General features: G+C 35.1%; 1 protein-coding gene across 1 annotated transcript; it reads left to right on the top strand.

Annotated features, from left to right (window-relative positions):
* The first annotated feature begins 759 nt into the window (after positions 1–759).
* On the top strand, positions 760–25,733 carry LOC139015182 (nck-associated protein 1-like). The gene is made up of 12 exons (XM_070422632.1): positions 760–888; positions 2,659–2,877; positions 3,071–3,201; positions 3,470–3,567; positions 9,082–9,175; positions 13,154–13,236; positions 13,678–13,758; positions 18,386–18,479; positions 20,928–21,044; positions 21,648–21,757; positions 23,095–23,184; positions 24,813–25,733. The coding sequence occupies exons 1-12, from the start codon at positions 818–820 to the stop codon at positions 24,927–24,929; spliced, it is 1,305 nt and encodes a 434-aa protein (XP_070278733.1). The 5' UTR covers positions 760–817; the 3' UTR covers positions 24,930–25,733.
* Positions 25,734–26,584: the final 851 nt, after the last annotated feature.

The following is a 26,584-nucleotide window of genomic DNA, read 5'->3' as shown; positions in this document are numbered from 1 at the left end:
TTCAGTTTATTTTTGTATGGCATTAGTATTGATGAAATGCTAGTAATTGTAAATTTCCCAGTCATTAATTTTTTTCACCTTTGTGGACTTGATTAACCATTTAGTGCTTATTTCATCTAAAAATACAGATTTTGGAGTTTTGAAGAAAATAGATGTAATAGATGATAATTGTCTTGTCTTTATATACAGAATACTAAAGGCCAGGAATCTAAAAATTTAGGGGTGCACTTTTATTTTCATTTTATTTAAAATAAGTTATCTGAGACTTTATTTTGGCATATGGTGTGTATGACTGATACCATTAGTTTAAAATGGATATATCAGAATAGGTAGCATTTAGGGCTGTTTGCTTACCTGGAGAAAGAGGCATAGGTGGGCAATAATGGGTGAATATTTTTTTGCTTAATGTAAATTTCTTCCTTGCTTCCTACATTGAGCAAGCTATTTGTCATTTTGTAGACAACTTTCTTCCTCCACAACAGAAAGTACAATAGAAGTTGGAAATGATTATCTTTATGAGTGTGGAATAAGCTCTTTTTTGTGTATTAAGTCATTATCATCTGAAGATAGAAATGAATGTTGCTTATCTTTAGAAAATTGCTCTCATGTGTTGAGATTTTGAACTTTGTTTAGGAGAGAAATTGAATTCTATAATTATTATCCCCAAATAAGATCTCACATGTTTATAAAATTAATTTTGTATTATTATGATAAAATGTTGAACATTTTGTTTATTGTTTATTAATATTTTTTCAGCCTTGATAAATTGCACACTGCACTTTCTGAGTTGTGTTTCTCTATAAATTATGTACCAAACATGGTGGTTTGGGAACATACCTTTACCCCGCGAGAATATTTGACTTCTCACCTGGAAATCCGCTTTACTAAGTAAGAAAAAACATTAACTATTTTTGCTTGTTTGTTCATTTAATGAGTTTGTTATATTTATTCTTCATACCCACACAGTATTTCCTTTTATGACGAAAAGCATTAGTAGAATTGGTGTAATATAAAGAATGATGATCTGGGAAGTATGAAAATACTGAACTGGGAATTACTTAAATTACTCTGATTCTTGTCCCATACTTGCTGTTATTAACCAGTTGTAACATTGGACAAGCCACTTCATCTCAGTGAGCCTTAGTTTCCTTATAAGCAAGATGAGAAAACTGGAGCTAATCAGTGTATTTCAGCTGTCAGGTGGCAATCCTGTGGGGTCATGAAATCAGATTACAAGGTTATAATAAATATTTAAAGAAAGAAAGAAGAGGAAGGAAGGAAAGAAAGAAGTAGAAAAAAATTAGTGCATTGAATGTAGTAAGTATAAGTATTGTGTCATGACACTTTTCAGTTATGTATGTACACATGAGTGTACTGAGTTGTGATGCTGGATACACACCTTACAAGGGGTCAAATTTCAATGTTCAAAAACTTCAGGACTAGATGAGCTCAAGTCTATTCTGGATTCAGATGTGTGCTGTTAGGCTAATAGATCTAGACTCTTGAGGCACTTAGTTCTAATTATAGTTTTATAGGTTATATATAATGTTTCTTGAAATGATATTGCATGTGATAAGTCAGAAACCTTTCAACTTTATAAATGTTTCTTAATCCTTTTTGTAAAATTACAAATTTATTAAAGAAAATATTGATTGATTGGACAAGTTTGTCTTAAAGGCCTTAAAGCAATTTATAAAACAACATTTTGCCAAAGATTTTTTAAAAATCTATAGTCATTAACAAGTAGTCTTTGTACCTTATGTTTAACATTATGTTAAGTACTATGAGTAGTAATGAAACATAAAGCTTAGAGCTATAGTTGATGAGAATTCGATGATTATAGAATAAAATAGGAGAATGTATACGTGGGCACTAAATTGAATGTTAAGTCATCAATTGACTAGAGAAGAGTCTGGTCTGGAACAAAGACTGTCTTTTGCTGTCCTTTAGTAAGGCAGGCATCCTGACGGTAAAACTCAGAATGCTCTAGTATTTAAGACAAAGGGAAATTATGCCCTTTGGTATTTATTATTCTTAACTACCAAGGTGGATAGAGTGGTGAGTGAAAGGTAGGATTCAGTTTACAGCTCCCATGTTTTCCTTCTGTAAATATGTAGTCTGGTCCATTAATCCACAGAGAAGCAGATACTCTTTTTACCAAACATCTATCTCCTTAGTGGTCAAGATCAAAACAAGGCTGTAAACTTGTTTACCTAGGAAAGGTTTTTATGCCACCATGTATAGCTTGTATTAGTTGATGATTTTAGTTAACACTTGAGCGCAATCTTAGGACTTAGGGACCATATGCATGGATGGCATTTTTGTCTTGAGTTGATTTCCTTGGACAGTTTCCAGCAATGAGGTTTGTCTTGTTATAATGTATTATGTCAAAGGGATTTATCCTTAAATCATTTTATTACTGATGTCTTTAGAATTTTTAAAATCACTTGCATTGCCATTTCATTGTAATTTTTAGGTAGTCATTGTTTTTTTAGATTGTTTCTTTGGAAGATAATGATAGTAATTTCATGGCTTTGTAACAATTTGTATTTAAAATTTTATTGCTTATTTGATACTAAAGATTAGTAGGTTGAATGACCTATATTTATAAATGCAGAAGTCAGAACTCTTTTCTTCTTCTTTTTTTTTTAACCTCAGGTCAATTGTTGGAATGACTATGTATAATCAAGCCACACAAGAAATTGCAAAACCATCAGAGCTTCTAACAAGTGTAAGAGCATATATGACTGTACTGCAGTCGATAGAAAACTATGTGCAAATTGATATCACAAGAGTATTTAATAATGTTCTTCTTCAGCAAACACAACATTTAGACAGTCATGGAGAGCCAACCATTACAAGTCTATACACAAATTGGTAAGGAACACATTTGGAAATTTGGATTGAGACAATGTTTCTTTGTAATGAACTACTTGGGAAAGTTTTTTTTTTTATGGATAAGTGCTCATTCATGTTATCAGCCAACTTAAAATTATATTCAGGAATATATACCATAATACATTTTGAATTAAATAGTTTCTCCTGGTTATAAATTTACTTTTCTCCTTAGGTATTTGGAAACTTTATTAAGACAAGTCAGCAATGGTCATATAGCTTATTTCCCTGCAATGAAAGCATTTGTGAACTTACCTACCGAAAATGAATTAACATTCAATGCAGAGGAATATTCTGACATATCAGGTGAATAATACTATGACATGTTTTAGAGAATGAAGAAACGATTTTTTGGCTTTTGATTCTATTATGACTATTTTCATTCAATTATATGCACAGTCATACATTATATACTTACCTTTGCATTTGTGTTTTTTGTTTGTTTGTTTGTTTTTACTCTAAAGACTTCTCAGGAGTAATTTGCTTCTCTAATGTAATGTCTCAATATGTTAATGTGTTTTTTTTTAAAGTATTTGCTGTGTCAAAGTATAAAAGTAATTGCATTTCCTTTCAGAAATGAGGTCATTATCAGAACTGCTAGGCCCATATGGTATGAAGTTCCTAAGTGAAAGCCTTATGTGGCATATTTCATCACAAGTTGCTGAACTTAAGGTAATATAGTCTTTATTAATTTTAGCTTATAAAAATGAATTCCTAAAAAACATTTCAAGAAAATGAGCAGCAAGCCTAGAATGTTAATTTCTTTAACCTCACATGAAAGTTCTCATATGTAAGTGAAATTATAGCACTAGCATAGTCTTTTTTTTTAAGGTCTTGAAGTACTTTTTAAAAATATGTGTTTATTGATTTCAGAGAGGAAGAGAGAGGGAGAGAGATAGAAACATCAGTGATGAGAAAGAATCATTGATTGGCTGTGTCCTACACGCCCCACGCTGGGGATTGAGCCTGCAACCTGGGCATATGCCCTGACTGGGAATTGAACCATGACCTCTTGGTTCATAGGTTAATGCTCAACCATTGAGCCATGCTTTGTTTTGTTCTGTTTTACAAATAGTAACCTGATTTATTGAAAATTGAGCAAACATAGGATAAGTCAATTCCTGCAAGTTTGATAACTATTTTGCTGAGCGAATAAAATAGATGGCAAGAGTCAGTGTGACTAAAAAGAGAGGCAGTATTATCCAGTAGTTAAGGACTCAAGCTTTTAAGTCTGGCTATCCTGAAATTCAATCCTGTCAGTCGTGTGCTTTGACTTTGGGAAAAGTTTAAACTTACAAAACTTTTACTTTGCAAGAATTATATGAGCTAATTAATACATGTCAATTGCTTGAATACTTAGCATGCTGCCTGACACACAATAAGTACTGAATAAATATTGTTTTGGTATTCATCATGTCATTATTCTCTATTGTTATTTTTTAAAGGAGTGTTTTACAATTCTTATATAGAAGTCAGCTTTTAGATACTTTATATTGTGGGTTTTAAATACACAGACTTTATTCTTACTGTGGTTTTAAATATACAAACGTTGCGATGCTAGTTTCATTTTTTTACAAACAATATTTCTCATTTATTAGACTCATTCCCTTGTAAATACATTATCTCTTTTCTATGTTGTTGTTCTCAGGTAACAAATTTCTAATTTTCAGTTTACTTTCTATGTTCCTTTTAGTATGAGATAATAGAAGAATTGTGGCCCAGTAATTTTACTTTTGCCAATTATTTTCTATTTCAACTGAATAAATAGGTACTTCCAGAATTGTTAGCATTTTTAGTGCTTCTTTGCCATTAAAGATAGTGGTTTGAGTATTGTGATGAAGTAATAAAAATTAGCCTATTTAGATCTCTCTGTATTCCTATCTGTGAGAGTTCAAAGGCATCAATGTCCTTAGCAGTCCTCGAGGCCTCTGTAGGATCTGGCCTTTTACTTTTCCAGACCTTCTTTACTCCTCCAGCCCACTTGGTCTGCTTGTTGTGTCACCTCGGGTACTCTTCACAGAGATAATGCCTTAGATTGCCTTCTCATAACATTCCTGTATTTTTCAAATGTCATCATATCAGAATATCCTTCCTGGACTACACTTTTAAAAATAGCAATCATCACTTTTTATTCTCTTTACCCAATTTTACGGGTATCTTACTTGTGACCTCCCTTATGTATTTGCTAATGCCAGTCTCACTAGAGTAAAAACTTTATTTAATTCTCCTAAAACCTTGGTGCTAAATTAGTTTTCAACACATTGTAAATGCTTGGTAAATATTTGTTGGATGCATAAATAAAAATAGCTATCTTTCTGACTCTTTACTTTGTTCTAGGACTTTTATAAACTTTAAACATACATATTATTAACTCCTTTAAATCATTGAAACTGAAATTGTCCCTGTTTTACAAATTAGAAAAGTGAGACCAAGAATGATTAACTTGTCCAGGCTCACATGCTTAAAGTGGTGAAACTAAAGTTTGAACCTATATAGTCTTATCTAGCCCTAGAGCTTTACACTGGTACAGTGCTGCTGTACTGTCTTAGAAACGAAAGGGTTCTAAGCAGTCATCTAACCCACCCTTATCTGATGCAGGAACATATATTACATTTTCCTAGCTGAATGATCTGGTCTTTTTGAAAATGAAGCAGCCTGGTCAATCACGGTATCTAAATAGTAATTAAAATTCTTTTTTATTTATTAATTTGAGAGAGAGAGAGAGAGAGAGAGAGAGAGAAACATTGATTTGTTGTTCCACTTATTTGTGCTTTCATTGGTTGATTCTTGTATGTGCCCTGACCGGGATTGAACCCACAACTTTGGTGTATGGTTAATGTGCTCTATCTAACCAAATGAGTTACCTGGCCAGGGCTAAATAGTAATTTTTGATTGGTCCTTATTCTTACATCAAGAGGCAGAGACTACCTTTGACAAAATCACAATTCACATGTTTAAAAATTTTTGTTGTGAATGCACACCTGCCCACCCGCTCTCCCCTACTTGTGCCACTCCCGCAGCATCAGCATATACCAGCAGGGCCATGCCCCAGGCTGAAATGCTATGGGCCTTTCAGTTCTGGGTTGTCTCCTGGCAGAATTGCTGGAGAGATTGAGAGAGAATTCTCTATATTTAACGAGCAAATTTTTGAAAATGGATCAAAGGATATGAACATTTAAAAGTTTTCTTAATATTATCAAATATTTCTCTGAAGATATTGTAGCCCATACTTACATTAGAGCATGATGACACCTCTAACAGCATTTTAGTCTGTTTGAAATTAGTGCATAAAATGTTTTAGGGGGAATTAAAATTTTTAAAAATCATTCTATAATTTCTTAGCTTTTATTTTCTAAATTGACAAACTAAATATTATGTGCCTACATCTTCTTCATCTTATGGATGGCTTTAATTGTTGTAGCTGAGGACCTTTTTGGTTCAAACAGTAAAGTTGTGTGCCAATAAAAAAGGAGAGCTTTATATTTAATGGTTGTGAATAAATCATGTGTCAGACATAGTCAACACTATGCATGTGTACTTGTGGTAAAACATGTTTATTACTTTCTGGAGAAGAAAACAACCAGTCTTTTTTCTACTAAAATTCTTGGGGTGTTTCATTTGGAGTTATGCCCGTTGAGTCAATTTATTCTTCCAACCTTGCCAAAAGAATTGTTTTGGCATTTTACAGATGAGTTCTTTTAGTTCTTCACAGAGCCCTAGTAGATTATTTTTTCAAATGAAGTAGGAAATTGAAATATGAATTGTGTCAAGCAAGACTTTAACTTTCTTTTTTTACAGGAAACCTTTTTTTCTTTTTAGTATTCTTGATTGGTTTCACGTGATTTGTCTCAGTTCATTTTAAACCATTTAGTTCAGTGATGGCGACCTATGACACACGTGTCAGAGGTGACACGCGAACTCAATTTTTTGGTTGATTTTTCTTTGTTAAATGGCATTTAAATATATAAAATAAATATCAAATATATAAATCTTTGTTTTACTATGGTTGCAAATATCAAAAAATTTCTATATGTGACATGGCACCAGAGTTAAGTTAGGGTTTTTCAAAATGCTGACATGCCGAGCTCAAAAGGTTCGCCATCACTGATTTAGTTGGTAATTCCTAGTATTACTTCCAGTGTTCAGTTCATTCACCAGTGATATTAATCAATGCCTTTAAATAATTTTCCCCAGATCGTCATCAGCAGCATTACCTTGGCACTTGTTAAAAATGCACCTTTTTTGGTTCTATTTCAGACCTGCTGAATAAGAACATGTGGTGCTGGGACCCAGCAATATCAGTTTTAGTTAATAAAGTTCTCCAGATCATTCTGATGTACACTGAAGATCGGAAACCATTTCTTCAGTGTTTAAGGGGCTGGATTTTTTTTTTTTTTAATATATTTTATTGATTTTCTACAGAGAGGAAGGGAGAGGGATAGAGAGTTAGAAACATCGATCAGCTGCCTCCTGCACATCCCCCACGGGGGACGTGCCCGCAACCCAGGCACATGCCCTTGACCGGAATCGAACCTGGGACCTTTCAGTCCGCAGGCCGACGCTCCATCCACTGAGCCAAACCGGTTTCGGCAAGGGGCTGGATTTTTAAATCAAACATACCTATATTCAGGTTCCAAATTTTGCCACTTAAAATCTTTGCCACTTGGGCAAGTTATGTAACTTCTCTGAGCCTTAGTTTCCTCTGTTGTAAAATTGGAATATCCTCTCCCTCATTTGGATCCAAGTAAATGAGGTTATTTGTAAATTGCCTCGTACAGGAGCTTAAAAATGATTACAGTATTCTTACTATTAAATATATACTGTAATTTATTAATTCTAAAACAATTATCCTATATTTCTGAAATTGTATGCATCTTATAGTCAGCTAATTAGAAACATTTAAATTTAATTGATAGAGTGTTGTTTTTCTTAGTGGCACATAAGGTAATGGTGAATTTAAAATTCAGTGGTGTCTTTGATTCACTGATGTGATATTATGTTCAAGGTGCATAAGTAGTGTCAGGATTGGGTATGTAGTTTGAACATATATTGGTTGAATCAAGTTTTAGAATGAGACAAGTATGGTATTGGCCCCAGAAAGAGCAGGCATTCTGATCAGAGACTATAGAACTTGAATTTAGCACATAAATGTGACTGAAGCAGAACTTTTGGTTGGGAGCATAAAGAGAAATAATCTGAAGTAACATCAAGAAACCTAAACCAAATGCATATGAGTATAGGAAAAATGAGTTTTATAGATTTTCTGTATAGTTTTTCTTGCTCCCCTTAAATCAGATGTCATTAGCCCTTGGCTTGTAACAAAACCACTATGGCACTTTAACAGTATGCTTGCTATATCTTTGCAGCTAGACCTGCTGAATTGAAATATGCAGGGATAAAGCCTGGATATATGTATTTACAATTACATATATCAAAATCCAGGCTTCATCCCTGCATATTTCAAATACATACATCTAAGCTTTCCAAATACATGTATCTGTTATTTTTCAAATTAATTACATTTGTCTTAGTTGTAATTTTTAAACTAAATTACTTTCCAGTGTTTCTTTTAAACAAAACATTCTTTAATGAGATTTTCTTGAATAGTTACCCTTCACTCCCTTCCCTTATTTATATCCCTTCTTTCTTTCTATTCTCTTTCCTTTTCTCTCTCGATGGTCTATGAAAGAGAAGGTACATAGTTGACACTTCCATTTGATAATTTGTGTTGGAAAATATTGCTTTATTATCATCTCCTTGAAGTGGTACCATACCCTAACAAGTTATTGTCCTTCTGATTGTATATATCCAGCAATGAACTCTAGGCTGTCTTTGGTCAGTTGTTGTTTTGGTGGAATTTATTGCTCTCTATATCCACTTCCGTGTCTGCTTTTTATTATTGATGCTGTTCTGTGTCTAAGGATAAGATAATCCTTTATCCTGCTACTTATCTTTATGGCTTTTTTCCTGAACTCCTCTTCTTGAATTTGCAAACTGAAGAAAACATTAAACCTGTGTAAATAATTTTAAGATTCCTTTATTAAAATAACAACAAAAATATATAGTATAGAGCATCTGATTTCATGAATTGTATTTCCCACATGCCAGATTATAATATCCAAGCATGCTCTTATCTCATTATCACAAGGAGATCTATGCCTGACCTGGGATCTTTCTCTTTTTTAGAAACTTGTGGTGGAGAATGTTGATGTGCTAACACAAATGAGGACCAGCTTTGACAAACCAGACCAGATGGCTGCACTCTTTAAAAGATTATCATGTGGGTAACTTCTGATACTTTTTAGAAGCATTAAGAAGACCAAAGTATTTAGCTTTTGCTTAAAATTTGTAAACATAGATATAGTAATAAATTATGAATAAGTACTCTTTAGCTTATGAAGAGAACTGTAAAATTTTTCAAAGGATTCATTTAAGTATCTGTTTCACAATTTTTTTACTGTATTCTTAGTACCATGTGTCAAATATTTTGAATATTAACAGTTAGTTCATGAACCCTTTAAATTGAATACAGTAAATCTATATTAATTTGGATTAAAGGAGAATTAACTTTTGAGTCTGTCACTTTCTAAAAATCAACCTGATTGAGGTACACTTTACATATAATAGATGCACACACTTAAGTGAACTGTGTGATGGATTGTGATAAATGCATACATCCATGTAGTCACTATTGTAATCAAGACGTAGAGCAGTCCCGCCACCTCAGAGTCTCCTCATGTCCCTGTATAGTCAGTGTCCACCCAGCCCCCAAAACAGAGGATTTACCTGATTTCTATCACTATAGATTAAATATGCTGTTCTAGAATTTTATATAAACGAAGTCATACTCTTTTTGTGTCTGACTTTAGCATATGTTTGAGATTTACCCACCTGTGTTAAGTGAATCAGTAATTTGTTCCTTTTTATTCCTAACTAGTATTCATTGCATGAAAACCTGGGCCTACACCTTAAAAAAAATCCTTTTCAATGTCTTTTTGACAGTTGACATTGAGTTTTTTGTGGGAGGTATATTGTGAAGTAAGAGTGAATCTTAAATATTTAATAAAGTATGTTTAGCCCGATAACTTCTTTAGATGCACTTGAATTAATTTTATTTTCACTTGCTTTTTGTACTTGAACTTAAAGTTATAATTATAAACTATTTTAAAGTCATGCTTCTTTTGATTCATTTAAAGGCTTCCCAACATTAGAAAATTAGTGAAATTCCAAAAAAATAGTCTTTGCATTTGAGAAAACCAGAAAGTTTATTTTCCCCAATAAAAAGTAATCCTTAAGAAAATAAAAAGTGATCCATTCATGTGTTTTACATACTTTGCCTTTGATATTTTTCTTTTAAATGTTTTACAACTATATCAAATTTTATTAAGCTATCTTATCTTGCTTTAAAAAATATAAACTTAGCATATAAATTAGCATAAAATTAAGCTATCTTATCTTGCTTTAAAAAATATAAACTTAGCATATAAATTAGCATAAAATTACACTACAGTTTGCCTTGTAGAGTAGATCAGTGGTTGCCAGAACTATACACAGAAATCAATGAGGGGGTATTTTAGGTTGAAGAAACTGTTCATCACAGTGGTGATGATGGTGATAACACAAATCTACACGTTAATTATTTTTCCTAGAGCTGTATACCAAAAGGGGAAAAAAAGGTCAGGTTTATTGTATGGTACTTAAAAAATGAAATTAAAGAAAAAATTGACTTGGTAGCATAATAGAAAGAGGAGAGTGAATACATTTTTTAGCAAGAAATTGTTAAATATCTACTTGACCTCTTATTTTATTATGTACTTGTATTTTCTAGTCTTTTTTTAATTTATTCTTAACTTTTTTGTATGTTTCGTGTTTGTCCCATTTTATAATACTCATTTGAACACCCAACTAGTCTTCACCCTAGTTAATGTTCTGCTCATAAAGAGCATCTGGTTAGAAACAGCTAAGCTACTGCACTGTTCAATGCCTGTTTACTGTTAGTTTAACTCTCCTATTTGTGGAATTGAAACAACATAGAATTTGTTAAAATTCCAACCAGAATTTATAGGTTTCAAAATAAAATTCATCATCCTTTATCTAGAGTCTGTTTACTTGAATTTTATCTATAATAGTGGTGATTCATGACCTGTGTAATTGGCCAAAATCAAAAGATAAATTGTTGTTTTAATCAAAAGATAAATTGTTGTTTGATATATATCAAATTTATCTTTAGATATAATTTATTAAATCGTTTTTTGGAATTTGAAAAAAAATCTGCTTAAGGGTACCTTATTCAGGGAAATAGAGAAAGCTACGTTTTCAGTTGAACTATTTTGCTCTCTTTTGTCTCCGACCTCTACCTTCGTGCTTCTTTTACCCCATGTCCAGAAGTTGATGTACTTTTAGAATAGTTTGATTTTCACAGTCAACAAACTTCCTTAAAAAGAAAAAGCAATATTATTTATTAAAAAGTAGCTCTGAATTGAAAGGCAATCTGGAAGTAATTTTCAGTTTTAGGCTTTCTAACTATGTGACCTAAGCAAATTGAATAATGGGCAGTATTTCTCCCCATTATGGCAGTGATTGGCTGGAACTAATCTGCAGTTATTGCCTTTAGAAATTTTTTTCCAGTCTTTCCCACTCACTATTCTGTCTTTCACCTTGTCTATTTTATCATTTTATGTTCCCAAATCTACTCCTGTGGTTCTTGTTTATGGCTTTATCATGAACTACAGTCATGGCTTTTTTTTTTTTTTTTTATTGATTTTTAAAGAGAGAGAGGAAGGCAGAGGGAGAGAGAGAAACATCGATGTGAGAGCAAAATATTGATCCACTGCCCCCTTACCGGGGATCGAGCTTGCAACCTGGGCATATGCCCTGACCGGGAATGGAACTGGTAACCTTTTGGTGAACAGGATGATGCTCCAACCAACTGAGCCACACTGGCCAGGGCCAGTCATGGCTTCTTAACATGCATTCAGTCTTCACTTTCTAACCTGTCTCTGACATTCAGAGTCATATTTTTTAAACATACTTCTTTTCATATCATTCTTTATATTTTTGAGAACCCTGAATAATCCATGTATTGCTTGAAGGATAGTATAAACTACTTAGCATAGTGTTCAGAAACCATTATTTGGATAAACTTCACATCCAGCCATTCTTTTCTGTCCTGTCTCCCACTACCTTTTGCTTGCCTGGCCCAAGACCCACATAGCCATTGCTCTAGTACAGTGATGGCAAACCTTTTGAGCTCGGCTTGTCAGCATTTTGAAAAACCCTTACTTAACTCTGGTGCTGTGTCACATATAGAAATTTTTTGATATTTGCAACCATAGTAAAACAAAGATTTATATTTTTTGATACTTATTTTATATATTTAAATGCCATTTAACAAAGAAAAATCAACCAAAAAAATGAGTTCGCGTGTCACCTCTGACATGCATGTCATAGGTTCGCCATCACTGCTCTAGTATTAGTTCCATGGGATGTGTCTTACTCATTTGAACTTCTAAACCAAAACACTACAGACTGGGTAGTTTATAAACAATAGAAATTTGTTTGTCACAGTTGTGGAAATCCAAGATAATGGTGCCAACATGGTCATATGAGGATCTTCTTCAGGTTTGCAGATTTCTCACTGAATTTTCACATGATGTAAGGGGTTAGGGATATCACGCTGTAGCTTCTTATAAGACACTAACTGAATTCATTAGGACTCCACCCTCCTGACTTGAGCACCTTCCGAAGGTCCCACCTCCTAAAACCATCAGCCTTGGGAGTTAGAATTTCAACATATGATTTTTTCAAGAGTCTGGTTAACCATCTAAACCCGTGGTCGGCAAACTGCGGCTCGCGAGCCACGTGCGGCTCTTTGGCCCCTTGAGTGTGGCTCTTCCTAAGCCTTAGGAGTACCCTAATTAAGTTAATAACAATGTACCTACCTATATAGTTTAAATTTAAAAAATTTGGCTCTCAAAAGAAATTTCAATCATTGTACTGTTGATATTTGGCTCTGTTGACTAATGAGTTTGCCGACCACTGGTAAACCATTTTGAAGAATAGAGTATATTCCATTTGCAGTAAACTATGATTAATTTTTATATCAGCTTTCAATACATTTGCCTCTTTAATCATTTGTTATAGTAAAATGCTATTAGTTGTGCCTTTTATCATGGGAATTTTATGACTAAGAGTTTTCTTCAAGGTTAAGAAAGAATCTAATTCATGCTCCTTTCTTCTCCCCTTCCTTCAAATTTAGCTGTTGACAGTGTCTTGAAGAGGATGACAATAATTGGTGTAATTTTATCCTTCCGCTCATTGGCACAAGAAGCACTTAGAGATGTAAGAAACCATTATAAGTACATATGCTATATTCAGATAATCCCTTTTAATTTCCCAGAAAATAAAAGTTACTCTAAATTTATAGTAGGCAGTGATAGAATTAAAGTTCCAGTTCTCATAGTCATTTAAAATAAAGTATGTAGAAATTAAAGATACTTAAACTTTTTTTGTTTTGGTATTGAAATTCAGGGGGTATAACTTGCCTGGATATTGAGCTACTTTTTCAACTTTTCATTAAAGCATTTTCCATTTGCCTGTATTCAGTTTGGCATTGAATACATACATTTCATTTCTGTGTGTCTTAGTACTGAAGATTACATGACAATAGATAAAGAAAAGTAATTTCTATGAAAACTAGAAGTAATCAAATGGTAATACTTCATAAATTTAGAGGCCGTCATTTAAAAATAATGCTGTGTTCTTTTTTGTTGTCCTGTGTAGGTCTTGTCCTACCACATTCCTTTTCTTGTAAGTTCAATTGAAGATTTCAAGGACCACATTCCAAGGGAAACTGATATGAAGGTAATAAAACTTTTATTTGGATTTTACAGTTTCTAAAATGAAATATTTTTCAGTTGCATATGAAATAAAATTTAATAAATCCCAAACTATAGTAAAGTTTCTATTTTAGAGTGATTGGTGAGCATGCTTGCCTTTGAAAATGCATCTTTGAAAGCTCAGCACCAAAATAATAAGCAGGCATTTTTAAAGTTAATCTTCCTTGATCATCTCTACCAACGTAAAATGGGTCAATATTGATCTTTTCTTCCTTAAACTGATAACTGTTTCTACATGGTCATGAGCTGAATGAGGAAGATGAGATAATAAAATAGGCGTTTTGTTTTAAATAGAGATAAATCCAGTCAGTTTTTTTAAATTGATGTTAAAAAAATTTTAGAAAATTAATTGTAGGCTATATAAATTTTAATTTCTAAAATATCTTGTTCTTAATAAACATAAGATAGAAGGTTGGTAGCCTTAAGTGAATTTCACAATTTTTGTTTTAGGATGACACATCTAGTAAGTGACATGTCAGCTCAGACCGATGCCTTTTAAGCTTTTATGCTTCTTGGAATGGTTGTTTTAGGTTTCACATATTTTGAAAAACACTGACTGAAAAAGGTTCTCTAAACTTTTATATGACACTCGAGTCTTTTCTCAAATCTAAAGCTTATCTATCGCTTGTTCCATCCTTCTCCCACTCTATTCTTAACTCTACCCCTCTCTTCTACATGCACATCCTATGAGATAACCAGATTGGTATGCATTCTCACATCTACCTATCTTGTGTTTTTTTAAAATATATTTTCTATTGATTTCAGAGAGGAGGGGAGAGGGAGAGAGAGAGAAATATCAGTGATGAAAGCTGCCTCCTGCATGCCCTACACTGGGGATCAAGCCTGCAACCTGGGCATGTGCCCTGACCAGGAATCAAACCGTGACCTCCTTGGTTCATAGGTCGATGCTCAACCACTGAGCCACACTGGCTGGGCCAAAATTATTTTTTAAGTGGAAACACTGTAGAAAAACGTTAAGAAAACATTAAAGACGAATTAGTCCTTGAGAAGACACTGGTGTGCAGGTTATGAGAATACTAATTAGTATTCTGCATAACCATCTAATCCTCTTAGCACCTGATATAATTGTATTTAAATTCCAACAAACTTTCAGTATGTGCCCTGACCGGGAATCGAACTGTGACCTCCTGGTTCATAGGTTGCCGCTCAACAACTGAGCCAAATAATATTCCATTGTCTGGCTGTATACCATATTTTATTTATCCATTCATTAAATTGATTAGCATTTGGATTGTTTTCACTTTTAGGCTATTATAAATAATGCTACTAACAATATTCATGTACAAGTGTTTGTATGGACATACGCTTTCATTTCTCTTGCATATATTCCAGGAGTGGAATTGCTGGATCATATGGAAACTTTTGTGTTTTTTATCCTTTTGGAAAACTGCCAACATGGTTTTAAAGTGGCTGCATCATTTTGCATTCCCACTAGCAGTATATGGTGGTTTCACTTTTTCTATATTCTTGTCAATACTTGTTATTATCTGTCTTTTTTTTTTTTTTTTTTTTTTTTTTTAGTTTTTTCTTACATTTATAGTTTTTTTTTTTTTTTAAATCTTTATTGTTCAGATTATTACATTTGTTCCTCTTTTTTCCCCCCATAACTCCCCTCCTTCCAGCTCCCACCCCACCCTCCACCCTCACTCCCCACCCACTGTGTTCATCCATAGGTGCATGATTTTTGTCCAGTCACTTCCCGCATCTCCCACACCCCTTTTCCCCCAAGAATAGTCAGTCCATTCCCTTTCTATGTCCCTGATTCATTATAGTCACCAGTTCATTCTGTACATCAGGTTATTTATTCACTTGATTCTTAGATTCATTTGTTGATAGATGCATATTTGTTGTTCATAATTTGTATCTTTACCTTTTTCTTCTTCTTCCTCTTCTTAAAGGATACCTTTCAGCATTTCATATAATACTGGTTTGGCGGTGATGAACTCCTTTAGTTTTTCCTTATCTGTGAAGGTCTTTATCTGACCTTCAATTCTGAATGATAGCTTTGCTGGATAAAGTAATCTTGGTTGTAGGTTCTTGGTATTCAGCACTTTGAATATTTCTTGCCATTCCCTTCTGGCCTGCAAAGTTTCTGTTGAGAAATCAGCTGAGAGTCGTATGGGTATTCCCTTGTAGGTAATTGAGCCTCTTTCTCTTGCTGCTTTTAAGATTTTCTCTTTGTCTTTTGCTCTTGGCATTTTAATGATGATGTGTCTTGGTGTGGTCCTCTTTGGATTCCTTTTGTTTGGGGTTCTCTGCGCTTCTTGGACCTGTAAGTCCATTTCTTTCACCAGGTGGGGGAAGTTTTCTGCCATTATTTCTTGAAATAGGTTTTCAATATCTTGCTGTCTCTCATCTTCTGGCACTCCAATGACTCTGATATTAGTCCGCTTAAAGCTGTCCCAGAGGCTCCTTACACTATCTTCACACTTTCGGATTCTTTTTTCATTTTGCTTTTCCAATTGGGTGTTTTTTGTCGAATCTTTGGTTTGATTCTTGTGCTCCTCTGGTCTGCTATTGGGTATAATATTCTTTATTTCAGTCCGTGTATGCTTACTGTCTAATTTCTTTATCGTAGCATCGAGGGTCTCATTAGTTTTCGTGAGGCTCTGCACAAATTTATGGCAAGCCCTCAAAATTGCGATTCTTAGCTCCATATCCTCCATTTCTGTCATGTTTTTTTGTCTCCGCATCTTTTATGCTTTCTTGGTGCACCCCCTTGTGGTCTCTGTGCGCAGTCTTGTTCTAGCCAAGCCTTAATTGTTGTAGTTAACACTAGAGGGATTTGACCACCAGGCCGACTGGCTGTGGAAATCAGCTGTGGGAAAACTTCAGTCCTCAGGGGAGGCGCTAGTCCAGCCCTTGCCTGAGGCGATCGGCAAATGGCTGTGTGCAGGGTTTGGGCGGGGCGGGCTCAACAGGTCGGGGGGAGGGAGCAGCTATGGCCGCTCTCAGTCCGTCCCCAGGGGCTCTGCCTCTCTGTCCCAGCAATCGCTGCAAACCTCGGAGGGGCCGTAGCCAGACAGTCCCGCTTCTCCCGTTTGAGTCTGGGTCCCTAGAGACTCGCCCGGATCTGTAGCCCAGAGTCTGAGACTCGCTCCTGATTGAAAACGACAATCGCGCCCTCAGCCGCCAGCCCGCTTTGCGCGCGCACCCTCACCACCGCACCGCCGTACCTTTAAATTTTCCACACTGCGCCTCCGCTGAGCGTCGGAATGCTGTTGTTTTTGCTTCTAGTTGAAGAGACTCTCCTCAGCCAGCCTTCCCGTGGTTCTGGTTGATGTCCGCTCCGACTTTTAGTTGTATTTTTGAAGTGGTTGTCCACGGCGGCAGCCTCCGGTGTTTACCTATGCCGCCATCTTCGATTCCTCCCCTATTATCTGTCTTCTTAATTATAGTCATTCTAGTGTGTGTGGAATGGCACACACTGTGTGTGTGAAATATTGTTTTGATTTGCATTTTCCTGGTGGCAAATATGTTGAACATCTTTTCAGGTGCATATTGACTGTTTGTATATCTTCTTTGGAGAAATGTCTATTCAGATCCTTCTGCTCATTTTTCAAATTGGTTGTTTGTCTTTAATTTTGAGGTGTAAGTGTTCTTTATACATTCTGGATACAAGTTCATTAATAGATACATGATTTGCAGATCTTTTCTATTCTGTGAGTTTATTTCATTTTTTTCATAGTGTCCTCTGAAGAACAAGTTTTTAATTTTGATGAAATCCAGTTTATCTATTTTTTTCTATTATTGCTTCTATCTAAAAAAACATTGCCTAACCCAAAGTCATAAAGATTTATGCCTATATTTTCTTCTGAGAATTTTATAGTTAATTTTGAGTTAATTTTTGTGGGTAGAGTGAATAATGGATCAAAACCTGTGTGTTTATCTAGAACTTAATCCATGGAAATTTCCATTTATTTTAAGATACAGAGTTTTACTTCATACCTTATGCTTTTTTGTTGTAATATCAAAGGTAACCAATTATGTAGGTAGTTTTTAACAAGTATGGAACAGCCAGAATATCTTAAGTATTTGGAGTCCATATATAATACCAAAAAAATTACTTTAGTCATTAGAGATTCCTTGATCAGGTTTTAAATCAGTATTCCCTAAAACTGTTATAGTAAGTAATTTATCACATTATAGATATGATGAGGCCACTATAATTTTTCACTCAATAAATATGGACATAAACATAAGTCCAGTACCGTTGATTCACTTTTGTTCATTGATTCATCTCTTTTGTCTTGACATTTTACATCCATGCTTCTAAGAAAAATAATAACTTAAGAATGATTCTGTTGGAATTTGTCACAGAAAGTATACAAGTTTTGTTTGGCTAACAGTAGGAAGTTATAACCAGCAGCAACACACCACAAAGTACCAAATCATCTACTCCAATGTAGCTTAGTTTTGCTGTACCTCCTGCTTCAAGCAAGTTTTCAAAATTCTGTAGTGTTATTGTAGGCAGACTCTAATTTAAACAATATATCTTTTCTTACTGAAGTGAGATTTCTCAGAAATTTGTTAGAATATCTCTTACTCTGTAATTCTTATATCTTTTTCAGGTTGCAATGAATGTATATGAGTTATCATCAGCTGCTGGATTGCCTTGTGAGATTGATCCTGCCCTTGTTGTAGCTCTCTCTTCACAAAAATCAGGTAAAATGCATTAGTAAATATGTAGTAGTCTTAGTTAAAATTACCAGAGCAACACAGATATAGATGTGATACTTAATCTGTTTATTCAAATGCCTACTTTATGTCAAGCTTTTTTCTTTTTGGGGGGTAAATATCAGTGCAGAAAAGACAAAGATTTCTGTATTCTGGAACTTAAGTTACAGCATAGTCATCATACAGATTAGATTATGTAAGTCATAAAACTGGATTAGATTACTAAATCCATTTAGTGGAGTAGATGCAGTCTGAGCCCTGGGATTCTCTCAACTTTAAGAGCTCAGAGAAAAGAGGAGGAACTACTAAAAACAAACAAAAAACTGAGTAGGAAGAACCAGTAAAGGATAAGGAAAACCAGGAAACAGTAGCTTCCAGGAAAGTGGAAAGGGAATGATCAGCTGTGTAGAATTAATGGGTGATGCTGACACGAGCAGTGTCAATGGCGAGCAGTGTCAATGGCGTTTCCAGGGCAAAGCGCTGATTAGCGAGGGCTTAAGAGAGAATAGGAGAAAAGGATTTAGAGATAAACTCTCAGTTTTACTTTAAAAAAGAGCAAAGAAATAAAATTATAGTAGCTGGAGGCAGAAGTAAAATCAAGAGAAAGTTTTTTTGAGGTAGGAAAATAAAGGTTTATGCCCATATTTATTTGTATGCTAATGGAGATGATACCTAGAAAAGGGTGTCCTTTTTTATTTTTTTATTATTTTTTTAAAAATATATTTTATTGCCAAAACCGGTTTGGCTCGGTGGATAGAGCGTCGGCCTGCGGACTGAAAGGTCCCAGGTTCGATTCCGGTCAAGGGCATGTACCTTAGTTGCGGGCACATCCCCAGTAGGAGATGTGCAGGAGGCAGCTGGTCGGTGTTTCTCACTCATCGATGTTTCTAACTCTCTATCCCTCTCCCTTCCTCTCTGTTAAAAATCAATAAAATATATTTAAAAAATATATATATATATATATTTTATTGATTTCTTACAGAGAGGAAGGGAGAGGGATAGAGAGTTAGAAACATCGATGAGAGAGAAACATCGATCAGCTGCTTCCTGCACACCCCAAACTGGGGATGTGCCCGCAACCAAGGTACATGTCCTTGGCCGGAATCGAACCTGGGACCCTTCAGTCCGCAGGCCAACGCTCTATCCACTGAGCCAAACCGGTTAGGGCGGGTATCCTTTTTAAAGTAGGACTAGAGCTACTAACCATAAAGATTCTGTGTGTTATTATGTAATATTAAACATTTAAGAGATTTTGAGGCCAGCCCTGTGAAACGTAGTACCCAGAATGCTCTTGATATTTCTAGATTTGTCTACAAAGTAGATAACATTTCATCTGTTTCTGGTATTAAAATGCCCTCCCCTAGTCCTTTGCCTGTATGACTGAGTTCATCAGTTCTTTTTTGTTTTGTTTTGTTTTGTTTTTTTAAATATATTTTATTGATTTTTTACAGAGAGGAAGGGAGAGAGATAGAGAGTCAGAAACATCGATGAGAGAGAAACATCGATCAGCTGCCTCCTGCACATCTCCCACTGGGGATGTGCCCGCAACCCAGGTACATGCCCTTGACCGGAATTGAACCCGGGACCCTTCAGTCCACAGGCTGACGCTCTATCCACTGAGCCAAACCGGTTTTGGCATCAGTTCTTTTTTGATTTAATATTGCTTTATGTTTGTAATTCATGCAGTATGTTAATTATAGTCACATGGATAATTACTACTATTACTTAATTTGCTACAGCTGTATTTTTCATAACCAACCAAATTTTAAAAACATATTCTGGCTCTTCTCTTATGTTCAACTCTTAGTTATATGTCGTAGTGAATAGTAGGGTGACTAGTAGTTCCCAGGTACAAGATAATCCACAATTTTGGTTCACAATACAATAAATATTTTTGAAAGGGTTATATCTTAAAAGCCTTGGGCAATGCTAGTTATTTTCATGTATGACTGGTTCCTTCTGTCTTCTAAGATGGAGAGGTTGGAAATCCAGTCTTTACACATTTATACCTTTTACATAGTTCATTTCAAATTACATTCATACCTATTTTAGATAAAAAAAATATTAAGGATTTTATGAGATAATAAATTTTCTAAACTGTAATAAATAGAATTTTCTTGTAAATAATTTTATCATCAGTTTTCAATAAGGAAATTTCGGGTTCCAATTATCCTAATTTATTTTTTGCCCTATAATCTTAAAATTTTTAAAAAGAAAAATATTAGCAGTCTTTGAAATATGCCTTGGGAATTGATAATAGCCAATAGTAACATATATTATTTATATTCATTTTGTATTTCTTGTAACAAAACTGTGATCAGTTCTGTAGAGGCAAAGTAAAATACCTTATAAAAATTTAAATTTGCCTTTTCTGGTTTAGATGATCAACTCTTTAATCTAGAAGAAATAGTTTTATTTTTAATTTTTCTCCCTTAGAAAACATAAGTCCAGAAGAAGAATATAAAATTGCCTGCCTCCTCATGGTCTTTGTGGCAGTTTCTTTGCCAACACTGGCCAGTAATGTGATGTCTCAGTATAGCCCTGCTATAGAAGGTAATTGTGGTCTAAAATTATTTTGTCAATGGAAAAGTTAAGAGTTTAGATATGGCAGATACTTTTCAAGTAATTAATATTTTTTATAATAAAATGTGGGTTAAGTTCTGCCATTTACTAGCTTTGTAACCTGAATAGTTGGTATTTCTTTTTCTAAATCCCAATTTTCTGATACAGGAAACGTGTTTCTTTATGTGAGCTTATGGGTGCTTGATTGTATGTGTGGCAGGGGATGGATGGTGAAGGGAGTATCTATCTCTTAAGATTATTTTAAGGATTGGCTAAGAAAATGTTTGTAAAGCAGCTAAGCATTTCTTTTTTTACGTGTCTAAGACATTATAAAACTGATGTAAGATTTCTTTTAGGGGTTTAATTGCTTGTTTAATACAGACATAATCATTTGTTGCTCACTTGCTATGCTATTTTTAAAAGTACTAGTACTCATATAAGTGAAAGGAGAGCAAGGCAGATTATGCCCCAGCCTTGTTTTTAATCACGTCACTATTTATGTAGATTGTGAAGTCGTTCAAGATCTACTCTCTATGTCTTATTTGATATTTGGGGGTCACACACAAACCACAAACCCTATTTGCACTTTCTCAGGGCATTGCAATAACATACATTGCTTGGCCAAAGCCATCAACCAGATTGCTGCAGCTTTGTTTACAATTCACAAAGGAAGCATTGAAGATCGTCTTAAAGAATTTCTGGCGGTATGTATTATCAGTAGCAAAACTCATGGCATTTTATAAAGAAAATTTAAAATAACTATGAGATGTAAGAGAATAAATTCTCTTAATTAACTAATTTGGGGGGCAGGGGGAGGAACAGGTAAGGCAGGGCATTAAAATTAAGGAGTAGTTGGTTTTGCATTTTTCCCCCTTAACATAGAAGTCTCCCAGTTTTTGAGTTCTGCAGGATGACTTTTTTTTCTAAGCTGATGTTTGTAGTACCTTAGAATTTTGTCTAGGGTTTAAAGAGGAAAAAACAAAACAAAGGAAAATTGAGGCAAAGAAAAGATGTTCTGTCTAAAAGGATATATTTTACTTATATTCATTTATTTGGAGAAAGACTGAAAATGATGACAAACTACTTCCAAAAGAGGGTGGTTGTGCTAACTCTGGCCTCATGAAGTATAGCTCTAGTTTCTAATGTTAGTGTAGCTCTCTTTCCTTTATCAATGTAGCTTTTCCATATTTTACTTAAAGGAAAGATGCATCATGGTATAATGAACACTAGAATAATGCTTCTTTTCAACTTATAAATCCTGTTAGCTTTTTAGAAAAGTTTATTTTTAAAACATTTAAAGCAATTATAGTACTAACTTGAGAAAATAATGTCTGTTTCAAAGAAAACAGTATTGAGATTAAAAAATTTTTTTTCATTTCCTGTATTTCTTTTATTCAAGACTTGTCCTAATGTCCCATTAATTCAAACTTGGTGTGAAATTTTCTTCTTATTTGGGAACTAAGAAATATAGTTAATACAGATAAAAGAAAGATAAAAATTAAATCTTTTTTTTCCTGAAAAATACCAGTTTTAAAGACCAATAAGAATATTTAATTACATTTATTTTTGTATCTGTTTATGTCTTAACTAGAGGCCCAGTGCATGAAGATTTGTGCACTCAGGGGGTGGGGTGGGGTCCCTCAGCCCGGCCTGCGCTCTCTTGCAGTCCAGGACTCCTCAGGGGATGTCCACCTGCCAGCTTAGGCCGCTCCCTGGCTTATGGCTGAGTGGAGCTTCCCCTGTGGGAGCACATGGACCACCAGGGGGCAGCTCCTGCGTTGAGCATCTGGTGGTCAGTGCACATCATAGTGACTGGTCGTTCCCCCCGTTAGGGTCAGTGTGCATATTACCCTTTTATTATATAGAATAGCTCTCTAAATTATTGCTTGAATGTAAAGAATCTTATTTGTCATTTAATTGCTCATTATATAAGCAGCTGAGTGATTAAAATTTGCTGTAAGTTCAAGCATACTGAAAATAAAAAGTCACTGGTGAACATTTTATTTAAAAAACTTACTTAAAATGTGTGTATACTTTTAAGCTTGCATCCTCCAGTCTACTGAAAATTGGCCAGGAGACAGACAAAACAACAACAAGAAATAGAGAATCTGTTTATCTACTGCTAGATATGGTAAGTCTCATTTTAATTTTTAGTGACAACAAAGAAGTTCCAGCCATTCCTGATTGTCTTTTCTTGGCTTTTAGTGATTAAATATCAGTAAGAGCTGAGATGCTTTTTTTATTCCTGGTGCTCATTTCCCCAAACCGCACACTTTCTAAAATTGCTAAAAAGAATGACAATCACCTGTATTTTACAGTATTGTAATCATATCAGAAAACAACAAAATAAAAGATTAGCATTACCTATAAGGTATTCTTTGTAGTTTTTTAACTTGTTGGGAAACACTTGAGTCTTACATTTTTCTAGTATATTAGTTTTAGCTCTTCCAGTTTTCTGTTGTCTGACTCCATTCTGCCCATTTAATACAATTTTCTATAATACTCTAGTGCATTCCTTCTCTTGACTTCCATGAACCAGCCATGCTTGTTTCTACCATGAAGCTCTTTCCTCACTTAGAATAATTTCCTTTACCTGCAGAGGTCTGTGTCTAAATGATTCAGCATACCCCACAGCTCAAATCTTTTTATGGATAGACTTTCCTGATTACTCTGGTCTACGTTAATCTTTCTTCTCTTTTGAACTTCTCTAGAACTTACAGCTTTTTACCACTTAATTATAGTTGATTTGATGTTTAATTTTGCTTTGTAGCCTAGTCTTGGGTCTCCATTTGGACTTCAAGATATGGCCATTTTAAATGTTTGTATTCTCTTTTATGTCTAACACTAGAGGTCAGGTGCATTAAATTCGTGCACAGGTAGGGTCCCTAAGCCTTGCCAGTGATCAGGGCTGATCAAGGTCTTTCAGCTGCCGGCTGGGGCCTGCCTTCATTCTGCACCGCCCCATGGTGATCAGCGCATGTCATAGCGAGCGATCGAACTCCTGGTCTCCCGGTCGAACTCCCGAGGGGACATTTAGCATTTTAGCCTTTTATATATATACTAGTGGATCGGTGCATGAAAATCGTGCACGGTGGGGTGTGTCCCTCAGCCTGGCCTGCACCCTCTCCAATCTGGGATCCCTCTCGTAATCCGGCACCACTGGCTCCTAACTGCTCACCTGCCTGCCTGCCTGCCTGATTGCTCCTAAACACTCTGCCTGCCGGCCTGATTGCCCCCAACTGTGCCCCCCTTCTGGCCTGATCACCCATAACTGCCCCCCCTTGCTGGCCTGCTTGTCCTCAACTGCCCCCCTCACCCCCCCCGCCGGCCTGCTTGCCTCCAACTCCCCCCCCCCCCCATCACCCGTCAGCCTGCTTGCCCCCAACTGCCCTCCTCGCTGGCCTGCTCACTCCCAACTGCCCTCCCCTCCTGGCCTGATGGCCCCTAACCGCCTCTGCTTCGGCCCCATCTCCATGGCTTTGTCCGGAAGGTCTCCCAGTCTAATTAGCATATTACCCTTTTATTAGTATAGATATTGTTGAAGGCTATGAAAGTGTGTAGTATGTTCCCATTGGTTAACTAATTTCTGAGAGCATTCACCATGGCACACTTACCTTTCAGATTTTAAAGTAAAGGGAAAATAAGTTGTGACTATTTCTAGTAAGAACAATGTAACAATGTAAAATTATGGTTATTAGTTGTCAATAAATGTTCTCATAATAAATAATTGGAATTCTAATGAATTTTGGAATTTTCCAGATTGTGCAGGAATCCCCATTCCTAACAATGGATCTTTTGGAATCTTGTTTTCCTTATGTCTTGCTGAGAAATGCATACCATGCTGTCTACAAGCAAAGTGTTACATCTTCTGCATAAAATATCTACTTATTGAAGACAAGCACGCGTTTTTGTTGCCTGGGTTTTACCTGTAAACTGTGGAGCTATTTTACCTTAAGGCCTGATAAACAGTTTTGTGGATTATAAATTTTTTTCATATGGTTGTATTTTCTGATCATTGGTTTCTTAATATAGTTGTACTACAATATACTTGGTTGATTTAGGTTGCACATTCACTGAATTCACAGAAATTATTCCTATAATTTTAGAGTATCATTTGTTTGAAAAATATACATTATCTCTATGTTTTTGATATTTGATAATGAAAAAAACCTTTGCTTGTTTATTTCTCAAAAAAGAATTGTATTTAGTGATTATTTTAGGTAGTGATATAGCATTCATCTGTGTGTAAATTATTTCATATAGGGAAGAGTTCTGATCTGTACCTATGGTTCTTATTGAAAACAAAACTGGATGTGCATTTCTGTGATGTTATGAATACATTTCTACTTTATTTTGAAACATTTGCCAAACTAAATACTATAACACTGTATAACATTAAAAACGTTAAAGGACTGCTTAGCATTAGAAGCAGACTATGTCCTGAAATTCTAAAACAGCAACATATGTTGTTGCTTGTATAAAGCCTAGTGATAATTTTTAGACTAACTTCCATGGTGCCCTATTGGCATTAGCACTACCATTGTACCCTGCTGTATAATAAATAATCTTAAACACTATCAACTGTTGATAAAAATGTTAGTCCCTAACCACTTTTTATATGTTTTAAATTTTTGAAAATCAAGTGTACCTGCCACAACATAAAATAAACACTAGACTGTATCACTTTTTCAACGATTTCTTTAATTTGGGATCCTTAGAAGTTTATTCAGTAACATGAAGGTATTAGTTTAAAATAAGCTTTAGTTTAGTTTAGTTTAGTTTAGTTTAGAAATGTCTAAATGTAGCATTCGACACTAGGTCAGCTATTACAAGGTTTGTTTAAATGTTTTGAAAAACATTCCACTGGAAAAATATTAAAATTAGAAAATAAAATTACATAACATTTTTAAAAATTCAAAACTAAAAGGAAACTTATGTGACATCAGCTTGCTAATTGTATCTGTGACCAGATAGATGGACAGAGTTACTTGAAAGAATGGGGAGGGGAGAAGGAATGATGGTGGAACTAGTGAAAATGTTGAGAACTACATCAGTAATGAATGGGAAAGACATCAAAGGCCTGTTGCTTGGTGGTTGACATGGAGGGCAGAGCAGCCCATTTCGTTTAAAAACTAACCAGATGTTTTGCTCTTTGCTTGGCATTGTTAAGACTGTGTTTCTGGTATCAGAGCTTCTGTTGTTCACAGCTTATTATGTATACACTGGTACCTTGTGTTAAGATAATAGAAAGTTGCTGTGTCCTCAGTTACCTTTTCTTTGTTCAGATACATAGAGTGAAATGAAATTGAGACGCCACAAGATTATAATGCTACTAGAGGCCCGGTGCATGAAATTCATGCCCTTGCGGGGGGAGGTCCCTCAGCCTGGATTGCGAGAGGGCACAGGCCAGGCCAAGGGACCCCACCAGTGCATGATCAGGCTGGGGAGGGACCTCAGGAGGGCTCCAGGGCATGTCTGGCCCATCTCGCTCAGTCCTTATACGCCGGACCCCAGCAGCAAGCTAACCTACC

Source organism: Myotis yumanensis, unplaced genomic scaffold (assembly GCF_028538775.1).
Source record: "Myotis yumanensis isolate MYYU_CA2020_CCGP unplaced genomic scaffold, mMyoYum1.0.hap1 SCAF_8, whole genome shotgun sequence".
Classification (NCBI taxonomy): domain Eukaryota; kingdom Metazoa; phylum Chordata; class Mammalia; order Chiroptera; family Vespertilionidae; genus Myotis; species Myotis yumanensis.
The sequence above is the reverse complement of the archived record's forward strand: the minus strand, read 5'-3'. Positions and strand labels throughout refer to the sequence as shown.